Here is a 20,572-nt window from a genome sequence, read left to right as displayed (position 1 = left end):
CATAAGACGTAGCTACATTTTAACCCTCGTGTTGTCCTCGGGTCAAAATGACCCGCAGCTGTGTTCAACCAAGTTCTATTTTATTTCTATATTTTCATATTTTTTGGGATCATTGGTGACAAGGATGCTGAGGGTTTCTTTAAACCAAAAAAATCCCCAAAAATATAAAAATATAGAAATAAAATAGAACTTGGTTGAACACAGCTGCGGGTCATTTTGACCCGAGGACAACACGAGGGTTAAATAGCAACAACAGCACTTCCTTCAGTACAGAAAAAAAAGAAAGTCCTTTTTTTTAACGACATACCACACAATCTTTAAGTGCTCCGAGGTAACTTTGCTTTCTCGTGTCGGTGAGAAACTTGATGTCTCTGTCTGTCTGGCCCAGTCTGTGTCCTGGATGGCACGAGTATGTCACCTTCTGTACAGCAGTGCTGCTGTGCAACCTCAGAAAGCGCATCTGGACCACGTTAGCACCTGGATAGTAAAACTAACAAAAACACATTATTACATTAACGATGATATTTAAATATTTAAAAATAATGGGTGTATGGTAAATTGTCAAAATGTCTTTAATTAAATAGCAAATGGTGCAAGAGAAAGCATGAACATTTGGATAGTGTTTTTCTAGATACAGTATCTCTAGCTAATTGAAAAACTATTTTTGAGTCTTTGACTGATGATTGGGATTGCACAAAAAAGTTCCAATATATCACTTTAAGGTCAGATAAACTCTGATGGGCCATTTTCTGATGTTTTGTAGACTAAACTAATCTATTAAATAAAAAAGAAGAACTGCCAGATTATAGTATAATGAAAATAACCTTTAGTTGCAGCTAAAGTCAGATATTTTCTAGTAATAAATACTACTGTAGTTCCATGTCTAAAGGCAAGTTTGCTTATTTGTTTGTTTGTTTTACCAACTTCTTAAATCAATAATATGCTCTGTATTTTTCAGCTTTTTATGGATTTCTACAGCCCTTAACTCACTAACACCACCATGTAACGCAGTATCATAAAACAGCTGGTGGACTGACGAGCTAACATCCAAATCCATCGAAAATTGGCTTTTAAATCCACCTTTGTGTGGTGTTCACAACAACTTAAAAAACTTCTGAGTTGCAGTGAGAGGGTATGACCTAGTTTTCATGTGGCATAACTCAGGTCTTAGATTCAGTGTTTAATTTTGATATTTTAATCCACAGGTATTCAATCACCTGAAATCCCTGATCCAGCTTGCTGAGCCACTGAAAAGATCCTCCCTCAGAAAAGTCTTCCATCCAAGCTTTCATGGGCATCTGCAAAAAAAAGAAGGCACACATTTACAAATATAAATGCAAGTCTTCCAAGATACTTGTGAAGGTCACCGATGTTCAGACAGCTGCCAAAGAACCCTGGATTTGCTCGCTGCTCAACCATGACCCAGAAGTATACAGTGGCCACCTTAGTCAAAGATGCATTCACTTCATGCTGCAAAAGATCAATTCATGTGCTCTTTGGTTGAGTGAGTCCATTCTTGATGTAGGATTGCCTTTATTACAGCGGAGAGGGTGAGACATGAGACTGTGTTTCATGTTTTTATACTGACAGAAGCACAAAAAAAGGCAAATAAAATGACAATAACAACATCTGATGCTCTTTAAATGAATGCACGGTCTCATTTAGCCCCACGCTGCTCCACTCCTTCACATAAGGATGCAAGTGTTTTCTTGCAAAAACAGTCATGTGAAAAAGCCAGTTGCCAGTTCTGGACACAGTAACATTTGAATATGTTTGAAACAATCCATAAAGGTGATATATTCCAACAAAGGACACGTGAAATCAATATTTTAAGATGTTTTTCATAAATAAAAAAAACAATAAAAAGATCAGTGGCATGGAAAAAGTAACCTCGCCCCAAACATTTATCCCACCCCCACCTCCATCTGATTAGAATAAGGGGTTCTAGATTAGTATTAGAACTTGACAGGTGGAAACTGTTTTAATTAAGCCTCTGACATTGGGGATCTGGTGTTTCTTTGCTATTGAAGTGTGTGGCGTCATCATTCCGAGATCTACAGTGGTGCTTCAAAGTTTGTCAACCAGTTAGAATTTACTATATTTCTTAATAAATATGACCTAAGACTTGCACACAAGCACCAAAAGTAGATAATGAGAACCCCGCTAACTCACATCTGATTATCATCCCATTGACTGAAGACATCTAACTTTATCGTCATCTTCAAGTTAGCTGCTAATCCTTGAGGCTTACACACTTTTGACGCTGACAGATATATAATGGATAAGTTTCCTCAATAAATAAATGACCAAGTACGACTTATTGGTCTGATTTGGAAAATTGGGTTCTCTTTGTCTACTTTTAGGACCTGTGTGAAAACTTGGTGGTTTTTTTAGGTAAATTAGGCAGAAATAAATACATTTCTAAACAGTTGACAAACTTCCAAGCACCGGTGTGATGAGGTCTCCAAGCAAACATTTTATGGATGTCTTTCAGTCTGGCAGGAGATTTAAAAAAAAAAATCTTCAAAGTGTTTGAAATATACACTCTACAGTAAGGAAAGCCATCCACAAGAGCCAAATATCTCAAACCACCGCCTATTTGTCCAGGATGACCGGGAAAGGCCGCTTCAACAAATTCAGTCTGAGAGTTTGATGCAAAAAAGAAGTCTTCAAGAAACCAAAGTTTCATCACAGAGTCTGCGGGACAGTTTTGCAGCTAGGAAAAAGAACATTAGAATACAACTACAGTTTGCCAATGAGCATACAGGCAAACACCAGACCTTTTGGATTTATGTGCTGTAGACAGAGCTGTTTGACCACAGTAACAGCAGACATGTTTGGCACAGAACAATGGCAACCTTTTCAAAAGGAGAAATAAATGTCCTATAAGGTTAGGAGACTGAGTCCCAGGTTCAAGTTAAAGTCACCGCTGCAGAGGTCTCCGTCATCACTACCACTGCCACAGTGTGAGTTGACTGACAATTCATCACATTGACATTCAGGTCCTTTCGACACAGCTACATTACGATAGCGGGCAAGTCATTGAACCAGAGGGGCAATTTCCTGCAGCCTTTCTCTGGTGATGTCTTTATACCTGAGAGTCTCGAGGATGAAGGCAGGTCTGTGTTGATGCGGAGGAGAAGCTGCAGTACGCCAGCAGAGCGTCAGCCGGGTTGCCCTGGTTGGGGTCAATGTAATACATTCCTGCAGAGAGAGGTTAGAGAGAGCTCAATGAGATCTGCAGGGATCAAAGTGTTTTGGCCAATACTGACGACCTGAGCAATACAGGGAGCACACGAACTGCAACAAACTGGGCGGTACGCAAGAAATATCAAAGATGTTAAAGTGGAAACAAAAAACGTTTTACTCAATAGTACATGTCATATTATCCCTTCAACTGGTAAGTGAGGCCACACTGATAAGAACAGAGAATCTGGATAGTTGATGTTCAATCAGAAACAGCTGTATTTGTAATCAATTATTCATCTGATATGGGTAAACATGCCATCAAACCTTTGATGGTAAGTATTCCCTTTTTTCTTATTTTACTTTTTATATTGTAGTATTATATAAAACACCATTCCATATACAACATATTATTGTTATATACTGATATATACTGTGTAATATAGAAACTACTGTAAAACGGATCATTAAAAAGTGCAAATAAGCCAAAATAAAAACTACAGAAGTGAAAACAAAATGTGTTTATCTTTGGGATGTCAAATGCTGCTGAGAACACAAATCGTTCAGTTTTAGTGCATGCCGTTGCTCGGGACAGACACATTTTGACAGTTGACACGAGCTCGTGGGGACTGTTAGCAAAGTGGGAGTAAAACGTCCACAGCACCCCTGACACAGGACAGGAGTTCAGGACTACAATCTACTGAGCTTTAAGAGGTCCAATAAACCTGAACGTTTCAGAAGGGTTCTTCTCTCCATGCTGGACAGGTTAGTGAAGTACATCAATCAAAGCAAACACTGATGGTGGTGTTAAAAATTAAAGCATTTGAGTGTGTCATGTTCATGTAATAACTTACTTAGATAGAATGAGACAGGGTGATAATTCAAATTCATTGGATGTACTTTTAATATTCTTACATTTTGGTGGAGCTTAAGATTTTCGTGTATGGGTGATAAATAAACAATGAAAGAAAATAGTAGATTTGCTGTAATTATAAACAATGTGTGTGTTAGAAAATGGAAAAGCAGCATAAGAACATTACGTAAATGTAATAATGCAACAAATTAGTTTACTGCATTTTTTCCATTAAACACTTGTGATTAAAGAAATACTGAGATGGTTGAAGAGGTAGTTAAAAGCTACCCTTCTCTCTTTTGGTCAACTCTGAGGACACAGCCTTCTTATTTGAATAAACATTGGGGTCACAAAGTCACAAATCACTAAAATTATGGCTGCATGAATGCTCTGATTAAAATGTGCAGTGTGAGTTCACACATTGTCAGAGATTCATAAATGAGATGCAGTGTCTACCCGGCCGGGGCCATATCATATAATATCATATGATTAAAAAAATGTATATTACGATACAGGCAAATTGACTTGTTTATATAATGACATCATACCGTAACACAACAACAGTATGACATACATTATGTGCATAACTCACTCACAGCAGCTACTATCATGGCTGAAAATGGCTGTATTTCATACAGAATCTGAATTTCTCTTGAGTTCCTGTTGTTATTCACAAACTAAAGAACTGAGGGATCAATTTTGTTTCGTTTTTATTGAATATTTGAAAGCAAACTAACCCTGCTAACTCTGCTAGCATGCTATAGCTGATAGACATCAACTGAAGCACCATTACAGGAGGAACTCATGCTCCAACATTTCTGTTGCAGGAGGCAATTACACCCACATAAATAGATGGACATGGACAGACATTCAAAACCCCAGCTAGTTCAGAGATTTCTAAAATGCAGTATTTTAGTGTGGCTTTAATATTATTTCAAAGCTTGTGTAACTGACCGCTGCTGTAATCAGGGTGACAGAGCCACAGCTCCAGACAGGTGGTGGCTGGACGCTCTTTGCTGCCATCAGGGGGATCCAGCAGCACCCGGAGCTCCTGCTGCATAGAATCCAGCAGTGTCTGGATCAGAAGGTAGTTGGGCTTATCGGACATATACATCATGTCCTGGATATGGGAATATAATCATAATAGAAAAAAAAAACACATTCAGTTAATATGATAGTTGAGAGAAAATGTAAGTTTAATATGTTATTGACATGTTTTTGTTTTCTATTTCTGTCTCATTTCCTATTTGTATGAACACAATCCAAAAGCTTCTATGATGAATGTTTCTCTGATTTGAATCCTACATTGAATGAATTTAAAAAGATGCCTTACTTGGACAATGAGTATAAACACTACTTACCTTGAGTTGAGTCAAGGTCATGTTCAGTGACTGTCCTGGAGGTCCGGGAATGCCGGGTGGACCCTAAAACACAAGGTTGATACACAAATGACTACAACACCAAAAGGAACATTTAATACTGAATTCAGATTTTGAAAAATGTTATCCATCAAAAGTAGGCGTGTCACAGTTTTTACATAATCATCTGACTGATTTTTTTAGTTGACTGCAAACCTTTTGCAAAACCATTACATCTGTATAAAAACAGCAGCATGAAACTAAAAGAAAAGTCCTGTTTCCACGCTAATTTTTCTAGTGCTCTTAAAATGATGTCTTCTGGTCCCCTTTTCCACTGTGGTTTAAAGGCTCAAGAGGAAAGATTCAGCAACACAAACTGTTTATCTCGAGTCGCTTATCTTCTCATATTGAATCGACTGCATTTCGATGAACATCTATTCATGTCAACATCATGAATTTAGTTGCAAATGAAAACACCATAGCCAAAAAATTACTCTTTTTTTTTTTTTTTTACAAGGTTTATGTATATTATTAAACTATGATTAGGCTCATACTACTGTATAATAGTGGCATAACAATAACAGAAAAGAGACCGAGTGTTAATCACTATTTATTTGTCTGACAACTGATCATCAACTTAAATTTCACCATTGATACAGCAATAATCACATGGTGATAGAAAACTGTCAGATTTTGGATTCTTAAGTAAAAAAATACATTATGAACTGACAGACACAGAGTAAAACATAGAGTAATGCTTTTATTTTGTATTAAATCTTAGAATCAAAGAACGTGGGTCTTTAAGTTTAACGTCCACATTTTGATTTTCTCATATTAATGTGGTGATCAACTACTGCAATCCTTTAACATTCTAGAGCCACTACAATAGAAACAAAACCTAAAGAGACAGGATGAAGAAGTCACCCTAAACTTTAACCTTTTGTCTGCCAACTTGTAATGAGGTAAATGTCACTATTCATGTCACTGTTCATGTCCTTGCCATCAATGTTGTTGTTTAGTTTGGTCCTATTCGTTTCTTCCTGTCCACTTTACTCTGGTCTCCTTGTTTAGTCTTGTCGTTGTCTTGTCCTCAGGTCTTCGGTCTCTCTGTCCAAAGTCTATTGTGTTCACTTCCTGTTTTATTTTGACAACTTACCTTCTTGTCTCACTTCTGTTGTCTTAACCTTCTGTCCTCTCATCTTCCCACCTGTGTCTGATTGTCTTCCCCGCCCTGATTGTTTCCATCTCTGTTTAATGATCCTCTGACCTCCTGCGTATAAAGTCTGCATGCTCCCTACTTCCTTTGTCAGATTGTCGTTGTGTCAACTGTTGTGTCGCCCAGTGTTGAAGCTCTTCAAGCCAGTTTTCCAGTAAGTTCTGGTGTTTGACACTTTGCCTTCTGGATTCTGTACCTCTGGTTGTGTTTTAGCTAACCTGGCTTTTGGACTCTGGACTATGTTTGGACTGAGTGTTTTTGGAACTTCTTGGAAGAATTTAGTTTTGTTTTCTGCTCTTACATCATTAAAATAATTTTCTTTCCGCTACTTTGGTTTTCTGGTTGTGCATTTGAGTCCGAATTCTGACAAACGTGATGGTGAACTGTCAGACACATAAGAAGTCATGTGTGCTAATCTCATATTTAACTGGACTATTTTCTTGGCATTGTCAATGCATTGGTTTTAGACATCTTTGTAAAAATGTGTACTACATTTTGGATGCATGGTATCGAGTGTATCTTAAATATTTTACTGTATCATGATGAGCTAATTTTTTAAACCACTCAAATCTGAGTTTAGACTTGGTTGTATACTTACTGGGAGCCCCCTCCTGCCAGGCAGTCCAGGCAGACCTGAGTATCCTTTCAAACCCTGCAGGGAGAATCAAACACTATAAGCACAAATTATGACCCTACACTCTTCTGCATGTCAGCATTAACTATCAAATACAATGCTATAGAAATAAAGACTGGTGCAGAATCCCGTTCCATTCTAACCCCAGCTTCGAAGTGTGAGAGCTTTATGATTACATGTATCAAGAACATAAAAAAGCCCTCAGACAGTGGCGAGTAAAGGCTGAAGAGTGTTTTTATGTGTTGGGATGACAGTGCTTGAGTTGATTATATCATACCTTTAATCCAAACAAACCCTGCAACAGAGCAGAGAAGAGTAGAGAGAGAGAGAGAAATGGGCATGAGTATAATTTTCCACTATGAAGTCCATTTATCGACAAAGAGCTTCTGAGTGCTTTTATCCGGTGCATTAAGAAGCTGTCGCACACTTTATAACCCTAGTCAATAGATTTTTGTTTTTCTTCTGAGACACTGTCGGTTGAGCACAGTCATAATGTGCTGCTGAGCTCTGAATGATTCAACTGAAAAAAGAGATGTTGGCTGTTATTGTTTTTATAAAACAATAACATTTTCTGGGATGTCTCTGTTTTTCAGACATAATCTGGCAAAAAGTATCTGAAGTGACATCTGAACTGCATGAATTCAAAATATAAAATATTCCACAAAAAGAAAATATAATAAAAAAAAACAAAAAACAAAGAAACTCTGTACATCCAACGAACCAAACATAAAAAAAATATGCAATTTATAACACCGTTAAAGAGGGATACAAGTGTCTAATAAGCTTCCTCTACTGTTATGTGTATTAAAGCTTTTTTTGATACTTACAGGGAATCCCGGCATCCCCGGTGTCCCCCTCTGTCCTGGTCGACCAATGTTTCCCTACAACAACAGAGACATCCACATTTGTCAGCGTTGGTCATTTCAAAAACATATTTACACACAGAAAATGTTTAAGACACAGCTTAATCTGTTTAAAAGTTCCTTTCTCTCTTTTTGACATTAATGTATTTTGTACATGGTTCCTGTTATAAAATAAATAAATAAACTAAACTACTCAAATCTTAATTTTGTGTACCTGTTCTCCCTTTAGGCCCACAGGACCTGGCAATCCAGCTGGACCACGAATACCCTGAAAAAGAAAATCACAAAGCAACAATGATGTCATGTTTGCAATGTTTCCAATGGCCCCAATAAAGAAGAAAAGCAGTGCGCCAATGATGTGAATGCTCTGGTGTTTGTGTACGCTTTGTTGTTTTCTACATTTCTTAACAGCCCAGTTGATAACCCACAATATGTTTTATTTTCATTTCTATTGTAATTATTGCCATAGTAATGATAGGACCATTGCAGACTGCCACCCAAATGTTATTGTTCTTTAACACATTAAATCGTGACAGCTCCTACCTTCATGCCATCCCCTCCAGGTGGTCCAGGTACTCCCATATCTCCTTTCCCACCCTGAGGACACAAACACAGCAAGTAAACATTCAGCTTCACTTCGACAGCAGGGCAGCACAATTAAAAATGTAACTCTATGTGGCTTAAAGTTCAGCTGGAGACAAAACTGAAGCCAGTGGGCAAAAGCATTGTATGAGTCAAAGCACAACAATATTAAGGAGAGTTTAAATGTGTTCTTATTATAGATATAACATATTGTAAGTATCATGTTAAAAATAGTTTTTTTGTGAACCCTTTTTCCTTTCCAGCTGTGGTATTTACTGGATATGATGCGGATGTGATCCTGTACTGTGGCTGCTTTAAGTTTACAGTTGCTGTTCAGTACTGAGTTTTTCTGTGTCATATTTGACATCTCAAATATTCTCATTAATTCATTTTATAATTATATTATTCAAGATAACACCAAACTAAACATATACAGATTTGACTATTACTTCAAATGTTTTTCATTTCCAAACATCCATGGTTATCTTAGTAGAAAAAACTAAATGTCTGTCTATATTCATACCTGTCAAACGTTATTTTTTTTTTTTTCAAAATACGGGCGTTTTTTGGGGTGGGGGAAGATAAATAACCACATTTATTTATATCTTTTTTTACTTCTATTCATGTTATGACACATCTATTTATCACATAAACACTGCCGTTTAAGTGCAGTTTTAAGTGTCAATATTGTTGCGTTTATGTGCTGTTGTTTGTTTTGACAACATCTTGGTTAGCTAGCTAATTCATTCAACATTCAACTGGCCTGCCTGCCAGCACAGAGAGCAGCTGTGCACACGCCCCTTCAATCGGGTTGTGGGTTGCCAGGTTGCAGTGGCATATGGGTTGTTGTAGTGTGAAATGTTTGGATTGCGTGTGTCCATGTTTCATAGACAATCTGGCAACGTGGGTAATGTCAGAAAAATACAAAACTTGTGGAACCGTGTATGACGATGATGTAAATAAAAGTGGGCATGCAAACAACGAGTTTCATGGGAAAAACAATAAAACGGGAGGGTGCCGGCAGATGCTGACATGATGTCATATATTAGAAGCTAATAAGACTAGCAAGGTAAATAAATGTAAGCTGTACAAAAACACAGAATATAAACATCAACTGGCCTACAATATGGGTTGTTGTAGTGTGAAATGTTTGGATTGCGTGTGTCCATGTTTCATAGACAATCTGGCAACGTGGGTAACGTCAGAAAAATACAAAACTTGTGGAACCGTGTATGACGATGATGTAAATAAAAGTGGGCATGCAAATGACTTGAGTTTCATGGGAAAAACAATAAAACGGGAGGGTGCCGGCAGATGCTGACATGATGTCATATATTAGAAGCTAATAAGACTGGCAAGGTAAATAAATGTAAGCTGTACAAAAACACAGAATATAAGAAAAAAGTACTGCTGTTTTAACAAAAACTACAAAAAAAAGTTGAATCCTGCCGGCTTTGGTTTTGAATGCGAAGCTTTTAGTGAATCTGTGTCAGGTTAATTCATTCTTCTTTTTTTTTTACCTCTTTCCCCTTTTCGCCTTTATCCCCCAGCTCTCCACGTAAGCCAGGAATTCCCTTGATGAGAAAAAAAAAATACGAATAAATAAATAAATGAAGGCGATATCAATTCACAAAATACATTCGCTATGCATTAATTCATTACTTTGTGGATCTTTTCTCTCCAAATCATTGACCGGGACAGATTGCCGAAGAAGCAATTCCACAGTTAATAAGTGGATATGGTCAGCTATGAGCTGTGAGGGAATGTGAGGTGAACAAATAAAATTGACTTACAATGAGCCCTGACCACCCGAGGAGGCCGGCCGGTCCCGTGTCTCCTTTTTCGCCCTGATTGACAAAACACAATCTACTGTTGGATAATACATCACAGTTAAAGCAGCTGTACAGGAGGCCTGTGGGCGTGTGTGCAGAGATCCCACCTTTGGTCCTCTGTCTCCCCTGGTCCCTCTGACTCCGGCTTTCCCCCGTTTACCCTGAGGATGAGTTTGACATGTTTTTTAATGAGGCAAAAGAAAGCCAGAGGAAACGCACATGGGACCACCTAATGTTTTATGGACGTTTCTGTTCACGCAGTACCTGCCAGAATGCCTATTTTTGACCACTTCTACTTTTATGCAAACATGCGACTATATCTATCAGAATTCCTGTTGTCAATACTAAACAAAGGCTTCAAAAAGTGAAGTTTAAAAAAAGTAATAGTCCGAGTATTACAAACGGAGATAATGACTCCATGTTGACCTTCTTGGACTCATCACAACTTTTGCTCACATTATTCATGCCTGCCTTTTGCCTGCAGAAGTTTCAGAACAGCGAAGCAGTGTAGTCTTACCTTCCTTCCAGCTGGACCCGTCTTCCCTGGTGATCCAATCTCACCATCGTCTCCCTGTAAGCAGAAAACAACAAGTGGTCAGTGAAACAAATTCTAACTGGATTAAAATAATAAACTAGTCCTTTTACATGTTCCAATAACTTCTTGAATTTAGTGATATTAAAAAAAAAATCCTAGAACAGAATAATAAACACCAAAATTGACCAAATGATCTTGCCTTCTCCCCTTTCATGCCCTGCTTCCCGTCTGGTCCTGGTCTTCCTTGCGCTCCCTGCAAGACAAGATTTCTGTTATTTTGCTGCCAAGAAAACCTGCTTTTTTCACACAAACAAAACAAACACATGTACACAATGCTTTTTACACTAGTTAACCAGAACCAAACAAAGGCTAAAGCAGCTGCTGAAGGCAAAAATGGGATTTCATCATCTGCAGTGTTTTCACACTGTCCACATCCAGACACTTACAGGAGCCCCTGCGGGACCTGGGAGACCCCGGTGTCCCATCTCTCCAGGCGGCCCCTTAAAATGAGAAGGAAGAAGCACAAATAATAAAGTTAAGGTGCAACGAAATCTTTGGCACTAGCAATAAACATCAGAGTTATTTTTGATGCTGCTGAACTATGTTTTAGTTTTCACCTCAAACCCTGGCAGAGATGGAGGACCTCGGATTCCCGGAAGCCCATCCTCACCCTGGAAAATAAATTATTGTTATTGAGTATTGTATATTTGCACATTTTATTGTGCCCTTTTATTATGTCCAAATCCAAGGCACATCTGTGCAATAATCCTGCTGTTCAATTAGCATCTTGATAGGCCACACCTGTCAAGTGTGAAGTGAAGTGCTCACAAACAGGGATTTTAACACATTTGTAAACCATTTGCGCTTAGAAGAAGTCTTAGATCTTTTACTTCAAATGGGTACAAAAATAAAAGTGTTTGTATTTTTATTGAATGTCTAAATGCCATAGAGTAGATAATATGAAAATCAAACTAACCTGTTCTCCTGGTGGGCCCGGAGCACCTGGCTCCCCCTTCAGTCCCTGTGTTCCGGATTCTCCTGTAGCTCCCTGGTTTCCCTGAGGTCCAGCTTGTCCTACTGGACCCTGTTACGCAGAGGTTTGTCAGTTTAGAGTTTGTCAATAATGTGATTGTTTTAAAATTTGTGCTTGAAATCTGATTTTATTTAAAGGTTCAGTTTGTTTTGGGCGGCACAGTGGTGCAGTGGTTAGCATTGTTGCCTCACTGTGTAAAGGTTCAGGGTTCGAATCGGGGACCTGGGCCTTTCTGTGTGGAGTTTGCATGTTCTCCCTGTGCCTACGTGGGTTCTCTCCTCCTTCCACCATCCAAAAACATGCACCTCAGGTTAATTGGTGGTTCTACAAACTGCCCTTAGGTGTGAATGGAGTGTGTCTGTATGTGTTGGTCTTGTGATGGACTGGTGATTTGTCCAGGGTGTACCCTGCCTTCGCCCAAAGTGAGCTGGGATAGGCTCCAGCCCCCCGTGACCCTGTTCAGGATAAAACGGGTATAGATAATGGATGGATGGTTCAGTTTGTAGGATTTAGGATTACTATTGGCAGAAATGGAATATAAGATTCATAATTTTGTTTTCATTAGTTTAATGTTTAGTTAGTCCCTCTTTCACGGAGCAAGCATGTTGCACCACCATATTTCTACTGTAGCCCAGAAGGGACAAACCAATTCTCAGCCACTGCAGATTCTCTTAAATACTTGGATTGGGCTGGTGAGGTACTCAGTCTGCAATCTCAACACTAGATACCACTGAATCCTACACACTGTTCCTTTAAGGTAATCTCCTTTTTGGGTGACTTCTGCAACTGCAGCTTGCAGACATCAGGTCATGAACAGGAGAAAAACTTCATCACATGGACCTCAGACATTTTCTTATATTTAATACATTGCTGATAATTTTCTATCTTCATCAACCGGGATTATTGAGGCTTCCAATGTTAGAAGATGAAGATGACCTACTAATACACTGTTATGGACTGTAAATTCAATATATCCTGCAGTATTTGTGCATCAAAACTTCAAATATCATTGTAATTAGTTAGATGTTCCTCTAAAAGTATAGTCCCCAATGACTGTTGTTGCACTGGATGTGTAATGGTGCTGTAATTTCAGCAGATGAAATATTAATTTGTTGACATTCATGACAAATACCAAATACAGTGAACAGCTTCCTGATAGTAGAGGACACTTACAGGTGGTCCCAGCCTCCCGGTGTCTCCTCTGACACCTCGAGGTCCATCTATTCCCTATGAACAAGATAAAAAGGAAGGTAAATTTATGGCTCTCCTCACATAGCTGTACTACACACCATGTTATATGAAATGTTAAATGGAATTAAAAGTTCACCAGTGGGCCTTTTGATCCCAGAGGTCCAATAATTCCTACAGGCCCAGACTTCCCCTAGAGAGATGGATGGAAATCTATTAATACCATCCCTTGGACATAATTTGACTGATTAGGGTAAAACAGAGCCCTGCAGGTGATGTACAGTTTATAAAAATTAAAAAAAGTAAGACAGGACAGTTTGTGCCTGGTGAAGGGTCCACTCAATCGGGTGATTACTGAGATGAAAATGACCTAGAGAAGAAAGAAAACATTTTTTCTGGGGTAGATTGATTTTTTTTCATCAAAATAAACTCAACAAAAGATGTCTCCTCTTTTGACTTTACACAAGAGATAAATAGGTATTGTGGGAATGTTGCTGTTGATTTTACTGCAGTCTGCTGTTATTCAAATGTGGAAGAATGTGTCTTTCACCATAGCAAACATTTTCATTCATTCTGAAATGTGCTTGTGTTTGCGCTTCCTAAACCAAAACCAAAATTCTAAGATAAACAAATAAATAAATGAAAGTTACAACAAAAAAGCACAAAAAAAGCCAATAAGTGCAACCTTGAACGCATTTGGGCTGACTGATTCTATCCGGTCAAAAGCAAACACATACAAAATTATACAAAAAAAAAAATCTTACCAAAAATACTATTAGTTAAATCTGAATAAGAGTCATTCCAAAGAGATTATTTTGTTAAAAATGTTTTATTTTTTATTTTGCTGGACTGTAACTGTGACACTAGCCCTGTAAAGGCCAATGTCTGTCACTGAGTAACTGACTGAGAGTAATTAAGTTACTCCATTGGTTGGCCAAATGCAGCGACTTCCTTTATCTGTTTCAAATTAAAATCCTTTCAAATGAAAAGCCCTCTGTCAATTTAAACACAGTCCAGCCATGTAATAGTTTTTCTTTTCCAGTTGTGTTTCTATTTTGATGTACTTAAATAAAACAATTATTAACATCATTGTGAGTGGAATTGACAGCAGCATATTTGTTTCACCTTCTCTCCCTGAGCTCCATCTGTCCCTGGAGGCCCTGGAGAACCTGTAATTCCCTAAAATAAACAAAAACACACTGAGATCAAGCTACACATTAACATCAGTTTGAACATGTGTAGAGTGTCTGTTGTGACAAGAAAAAACAAACATATCTGTCAGATGGATCAGTAACTGTCAATGACAGCTGTGACCTGTTCAATAAAGGTTTAATTCAAAGAATATTCTGAACAGCACATCATCAAACGCATCAATACACCCTGCTATTAAACTCACCTGTAACCCTGCCAGACCTGCAGGGCCCACTTCACCCATCAGCCCCGGTTCTCCCTGTTCAAGAGGATGGACATGACATCAGGAACAATTTACAACCATTTTAATCAATTTCACTGCTAAGTTTAATATTCAATTTATGCTGACAAATCTAAATTGTGCTTATTGGGGCTAGTTACTGCATTAACTCATTTGATCAAGGACCAATACATTGTTGGTAATCTTTCATCTTTATTCATTTGGATGTCAATAAGAAAAATACAGAATGACCAGACTTACTGTTAAAATGTTATCGTTGAATGTGTCATTAAAATGTAACAAAAATTCCAAATTGTCGCAAAACTGCAGAGGAGTACAGCTGTTCTCACCATCAGTCCAATGTGGCCCTTATCGCCTTTCGGACCCCTGTTGCCATTGTCTCCAATGGCTCCCCAGGCTCCCTCTCGGCCAGAAAAACCAACAGGTCCAACCTCACCCTGTGCACAACAATCACAGCCTGATTACAAACTGCAAACACCACCCAGAAACTCTGACTATTTGTCTTCATAATCAGTCCATCATCAAACTCCACAAAATAAGAAACTTGACCTTCTCCCCTTTGGGTCCAGCATCTCCAGCTTCACCAGGATGCCCGACATCCCCCTGCAGAAGATAATTACACCGAAGATGAGTAGTTGGCTTACTGGACGTCACATCCAGGGTTTCCTAAGGTTTCTGGAGGGCTTTGGTGCTCAGTGGTCGCAGTAGGGGTTGGGTTTGGGGGTGAGGGCAATTATTATTAAAATATTTACTTAAAAAATAACAATGTGCGCCACAAATAGTTACGATTTGAACTGCAATTGTCTCATCTTCCTCAAAATATTGCACCCAAAAACAGTTGTTTTTTTCTGGTAATTTGGCTTAGCTGCTTAGACAAAACACTTGTAACTAAACAAATGTATTTACCATTAGCAATTTGTCATTCTAAAACCAAATCTTTAGTGGCACTCTGTTGGACTCTGGACATGTTTTCTAACAAAGATCATGAAAAAAATATGTTAATCGGGCAGCACAGTGTTTTGCTTCCAGATGCTTTCAAGATTAAATATACATTTACAGGGTGTGCTGCACACATTTCATCCGGCTGAGTAAAGACGCCATGCCATCGCTCTGTGCTCTGTCATATAATCAGTGTTTGAAACCCCTCAAAGTAATGAGTTAATTACAGTCATCATTTTATGAGGATAACATAATTTGACACTTTATTGAAGAGAGATGGTGGTTTAATGCTTTTCCAACCATTTGAAATGATTTCACAAAGCACCTCAAACATTTTCAGCTGTGTGTAATTCAATTCTACCAAGAAACAACAACACAACAAACACATCTGTTGAACATTACGAGACACATTGGACAGACTGTTTGTGTGATGCAATAAAGTAAACAGATTGGAGGTGAAGGTGACGCGATGAGGGTGTGAAATTATTCGCCGGATTGAAAAAGCAGATCCGTCCGATTGTCCCTGACTGTAATCATTTAAGGTGACGACGATCATCTATGAGGAAACATCTGATGGATGCACGTACCTCTTTGCCGATTGGTCCCTGTGGTCCCTGCAGGCCTTTCGTGCCCTCAAGTCCTCTCTCGCCTGCAAGCCCTTGAGGACCAGATTTCCCACAAGGACCGAGGTCTCCCTGTCAAACACAGCAACATTTAACAGTTAGCTGTCAAATGGTTTGTCCCCTTTAGGTCACAGACTGTTTCACAACATTAAACAAAGTCACCTTGTCTTCATATTGTATGAAACAAATGTACCTCAACCCCTTCCGCCCTGGAGGTCTCTGTATCAGGACCAGACCATATTTGTTATAAAAATAAGCGCTGTTTTTCTATGGTTGCTGCCAAGTACTACGATGACTAAAATCAATGAAGCCATTTGTCGTGTTTCATTTGTGTTGTCACACAGAGATGTCGTTGTCACATTTGGCAGAGATGCAGTTGAGAATCTTTAGAAGAGGCTCAATAACATTAGTGTCACGGACTCATTGCTATAAGGCTGTTATTTACACTCTAATGTACAGTACTCCCAAGTGTTTTTGATTTCATTTTAACCTCGCTGTTTTGCAGTTGCAATTGACTACATATGTGAATGTTTTTCAGGTGCAAATTAAAGAAATAGCATTGCTGAAGGGGTAAACTGATTGTTTAGGTAGCTTGTGCTTCAACAAACAGTAATACAAAGACTCATGAGTGAAACTGTTTCCACATACCCGGTCTCCTTTCTGTCCAGGTGGGCCCTCGATGCCTGTTTGGCCAGGAAGACCCTGATGAAACAGAATTTAAAACAATCATCAACTGACAGTAAAATGTCTGCCGTGGTACATTGCGCAGTTATTGTTGATGAACATGCTGGAGAAATGTGATCCATAGATCCAGATGAGTAGCAATCATGTTTGTCTCATGTTTCAACTTAAAGTCTCTAAAGACGTAAATCTTCCAAACTATAGGGTCAGCATGTGATGTGATCGAAAGTTTTTTGGGTTACTGAAGGATTAATCACTGCTGTTCTATAAAGTAGATTTCTATTTTCATTCTTATGGTTTACGATTATTATACAGTGTTGACAATGTAGGCAACTTTAGATTAGTTGGGCGGTTCGGTGCAGATGTTTTTTTTTTTTTTTATCTTGAAGTCAGATCTGTTTTAAAAAAATGCATCACAACAAAAATGAACACACCTGTTCTCCACCTGGTCCCGTGGGGCCTGCATCACCAGGTGAACCAGGTAGTGCCTGATGGTTTCAGTGTCAGTTCAGTAATTAAACATAAATAAAGGTTACATAGACACAATGCTCACAATAAACATTCATAAAACATGATTGGTACATATTCTGTAGTTTACCTTGTTTCCTTTTTCCCCTGCTGCTCCTAATAATCCATCAGCACCCTGAGGGCCCTGAGGAAACCCAACAAACATGCTTGACAGGTTTTTTTTATGCTTTTGAGTTGTGATGGATCAATAAAATATTTCTGACACTTGTATTAAAATGAAAATAAAGTTGGATTTGTATCTCTCCAGAAATCAGAAAGTGACAAAGTAAAACAGCTGTTGATGGTAGGTACCCACTCACTGGGATTCCTGCCGGCCCCTGAGGACCCTGAGGTCCTGGGGGCCCTTTGCTTCCCCTGGGTCCAGGTTTTCCAATTGCCCCATTGGAACCTGGGAGGCCTGAAGGCCCCTAAAAATCAAAGGAAGGAAAGCATAAAGATCGAAGCTGTTAGAATCAGGATAAATGTATTTCTTCTTATCTTTTTCGTCTAATGTCAAAATAATCATAATCGGAGAACAAATTCAAAACTCACCCTGTGATTTGATCTGTGTTACACATGTTTGTTTGTCATTAATGTGTCCAGTTTGTCCGTAACATTCAACGGTGACTCATTTCAATCAATTTATCATCAATTTTAATTGAAAGAAGCATTTGACAGGTGCATTAGAAATCCATCTGAGCACACATGCGAACAAATACACACCAGACAGACACACAAATGGGTAAGACCTTAAACACAACAACTGTTCGTCGTGTTTGTTTCAGCATCACTGGAGCACATCTAAGAGGGAATGACTGCTGAAATTTTACTGATTTTGTGATGATTGTTTCACAGACTGTGAGTAATCTAATACCAGCAGGTGTTACTGGGACATCACTGATATTGAATTATCTCTTCAGTCAACTGTTTTATAATCTATCTCATTCATTATATTGTATTGATACTTAATGGTGTGTTCTTTGAGGTGATTCAGTTTTGTTATCTACCTCTTTTTGTTTGAGGCAGAGCAATTCAGATCAAAAAGTGCGCCCAGTGAATACATAAAGTCTGACTTGTTGTTGAGAAAATATACAGGACTTTTCATTTAATAGTCAATATAACACTTGTGACTGCCTTCTTCCATTGGACAGGGAGGCTATACAAGTATGTGATGTTTGACACCAAACCTCACATGCCACCCTGCTGTGGACATCAAATTAAGAAAAGAAAATGATTGGGTGTCTGAAATACAAACACAATATACCTTAGCAAAAATGCAGTCCTAACTCTAGACACAAACTTGGTGATGTTGCTAACTTACTGGTGGGCCCTGTATCCCTTTGGGTCCTTCATCTCCAGGCCGGCCCTGTAAGAAACAACAAAGGTTCCACTGGTTGGGTAAGAAACAGAAAATCTAAAAAACTTGGATTGATGAATCTTTAACTTTTTTAAAGAACATATATCATCTGCAGCTTTTACCTGTCCTAACAAACTGCAGATGTCACATTTCTGGCCTGACAAACTTTTAATAAAGCAGCAGCAACTAAACTCCCACAGCGAGAGTGGCTGAATCTAGTTAAAAAAACAACAACTAATATCTGATATACCATAAAAGCAAACTTGCTAGGTACACTTGGACATAAATGTCATCAATGTTACATTATAATCTTCTTTTCAAATCTCTAAATATGTGATGCTGTTTAGTGGGTTTTGCTCAATTTTAACAAATTTACCTGTAAATGTTGTTGTTTGATGAATAATTCTGTGCGATTTGTTTTCCTTCGTTGCTTTTACCAGCTTGATTTTCTGGTGGACATTCAGTGATATTGTGTGATAATGAACAATGATAAAATTGATTAAAAAAAAAACACTGACATTACAGCTCAAGTCTGTCAACAAGTGAAGGAAGTGACTCTCTGATTTAATGACCATTTTTTCCTATTAAAGGTTTCTCTCACCTGAGATCCCTGGGGCCCCTTCTCTCCAGCAGGACCTGGCAGACCCTAAAAAAAAAAAAACAGAACAGGCAAGTCAGAACATGCTTATGGCACCTCCGGCTCACACTTCTATCTGAGCACTGTTAGAGGATTTATTGAAGCCAAATTTAAAGATTTTTGTGTATTAGTCTCTTGTCTTGTTAAAATTCTCACAACTTTAAAAAATATTCTGTTGTTGTCAAAGAACTAGCAAAATCCTTTTGATCTCAGAGCCAGTGAGGCTCACTGTGTGCATGTTTGTTTTCTTCTTGTGGTGTTGTGGATCTTCATTCAATGCAGGTGTTTTCATAGGAATATTATTAAAATCCTCATTTATCCTCATTCAAGTGGCATGAAGACTTACAGACATTCATGATATTGATTCGTGCATATATATATATATATATATATATATGCACGAATCAATATGCACGAATCAATCGTGCATATATATATATATATATATATATATATATATATATATATATGCACGAATCAATATATATATATATATATAAACAAACATCAAAAAATATTTGAGCTCATACTCCTTGCCTGTGCCTTCATCTCCTCTTGCCTTGATTCATTATTTACCTCCCTATGGTCTGCAGCAGCAAAGCGTCTGACAAATAAAGACAGAGACCAATACCATGCCTCGGCTGGATGAAAATAAAGATGGATGTTTATCTTTCCAGACCACAAAAAGGTCAAAACAAAAAGCTGTCTATGGATTTGCTCTCTCATAATTTGGGGTCTTTTATCATTTTATTGTCAACCAAATTCAAATCTGGCAACTTGATACTTTTAAACAGTTCCATGTTTTGCTGTTTTTATAATTTAGGCTTCTTCACAAATAGTTCTATGTTGTTTTCATTGTCAGTGGTCGACAATGAAAGTTCGACCATTCAGTGCATTTCTGTAGTATGTAATATTATAATCTTGTATATGTATAATCTTGCTATTGGCTGCAAAGGACCACTTTCCTTCACCCACAGGGAGCTACATAAATTCATATTGCTGCGGGGGTCCAACAATCCTGACCTTGTTTACATTGCATTCTGATGAGCAAACATTGCAAACACGTTTATTCTATTCCTTTTTTTCCCCCTTGAGGTGGGGTTGATCGGTGATTGG

General features: G+C 38.3%; 1 protein-coding gene across 1 annotated transcript in view; it reads right to left on the bottom strand.

Moving 5' to 3' along the window:
• Positions 1-20,572, bottom strand: part of LOC138205419 (collagen alpha-2(I) chain) — a 110,128-nt gene that overhangs the window by 4,021 nt on the left and 85,535 nt on the right. Inside the window, exons 37-67 of the mRNA XM_069161437.1 lie at positions 19,421-19,465; positions 18,784-18,828; positions 17,783-17,890; positions 17,554-17,607; positions 17,390-17,443; positions 16,923-16,976; positions 16,239-16,346; positions 15,262-15,315; positions 15,042-15,149; positions 14,677-14,730; positions 14,406-14,459; positions 13,420-13,473; positions 13,266-13,319; positions 12,036-12,143; positions 11,677-11,730; positions 11,506-11,559; positions 11,259-11,312; positions 11,042-11,095; positions 10,632-10,685; positions 10,486-10,539; positions 10,213-10,266; positions 8,654-8,707; positions 8,325-8,378; positions 8,075-8,128; positions 7,525-7,542; positions 7,212-7,265; positions 5,401-5,463; positions 4,994-5,159; positions 3,095-3,204; positions 1,218-1,298; positions 308-490 (exon numbers count right to left, since the gene is read on the bottom strand). Coding sequence (XP_069017538.1) covers positions 308-490; positions 1,218-1,298; positions 3,095-3,204; positions 4,994-5,159; positions 5,401-5,463; positions 7,212-7,265; positions 7,525-7,542; positions 8,075-8,128; positions 8,325-8,378; positions 8,654-8,707; positions 10,213-10,266; positions 10,486-10,539; positions 10,632-10,685; positions 11,042-11,095; positions 11,259-11,312; positions 11,506-11,559; positions 11,677-11,730; positions 12,036-12,143; positions 13,266-13,319; positions 13,420-13,473; positions 14,406-14,459; positions 14,677-14,730; positions 15,042-15,149; positions 15,262-15,315; positions 16,239-16,346; positions 16,923-16,976; positions 17,390-17,443; positions 17,554-17,607; positions 17,783-17,890; positions 18,784-18,828; positions 19,421-19,465 — 2,169 coding nt within the window. The remainder of the gene's footprint in view (positions 1-307; positions 491-1,217; positions 1,299-3,094; positions 3,205-4,993; positions 5,160-5,400; positions 5,464-7,211; positions 7,266-7,524; positions 7,543-8,074; positions 8,129-8,324; positions 8,379-8,653; positions 8,708-10,212; positions 10,267-10,485; positions 10,540-10,631; positions 10,686-11,041; positions 11,096-11,258; positions 11,313-11,505; positions 11,560-11,676; positions 11,731-12,035; positions 12,144-13,265; positions 13,320-13,419; positions 13,474-14,405; positions 14,460-14,676; positions 14,731-15,041; positions 15,150-15,261; positions 15,316-16,238; positions 16,347-16,922; positions 16,977-17,389; positions 17,444-17,553; positions 17,608-17,782; positions 17,891-18,783; positions 18,829-19,420; positions 19,466-20,572) is intronic.

Source organism: Embiotoca jacksoni, unplaced genomic scaffold (genome assembly GCF_022577435.1).
Source record: "Embiotoca jacksoni isolate LCO1_2020_lvr unplaced genomic scaffold, fEmbJac1.0.p SCAF_10, whole genome shotgun sequence".
Taxonomy (NCBI): domain Eukaryota; kingdom Metazoa; phylum Chordata; class Actinopteri; family Embiotocidae; genus Embiotoca; species Embiotoca jacksoni.
The sequence above is the reverse complement of the archived record's forward strand: the minus strand, read 5'-3'. Positions and strand labels throughout refer to the sequence as shown.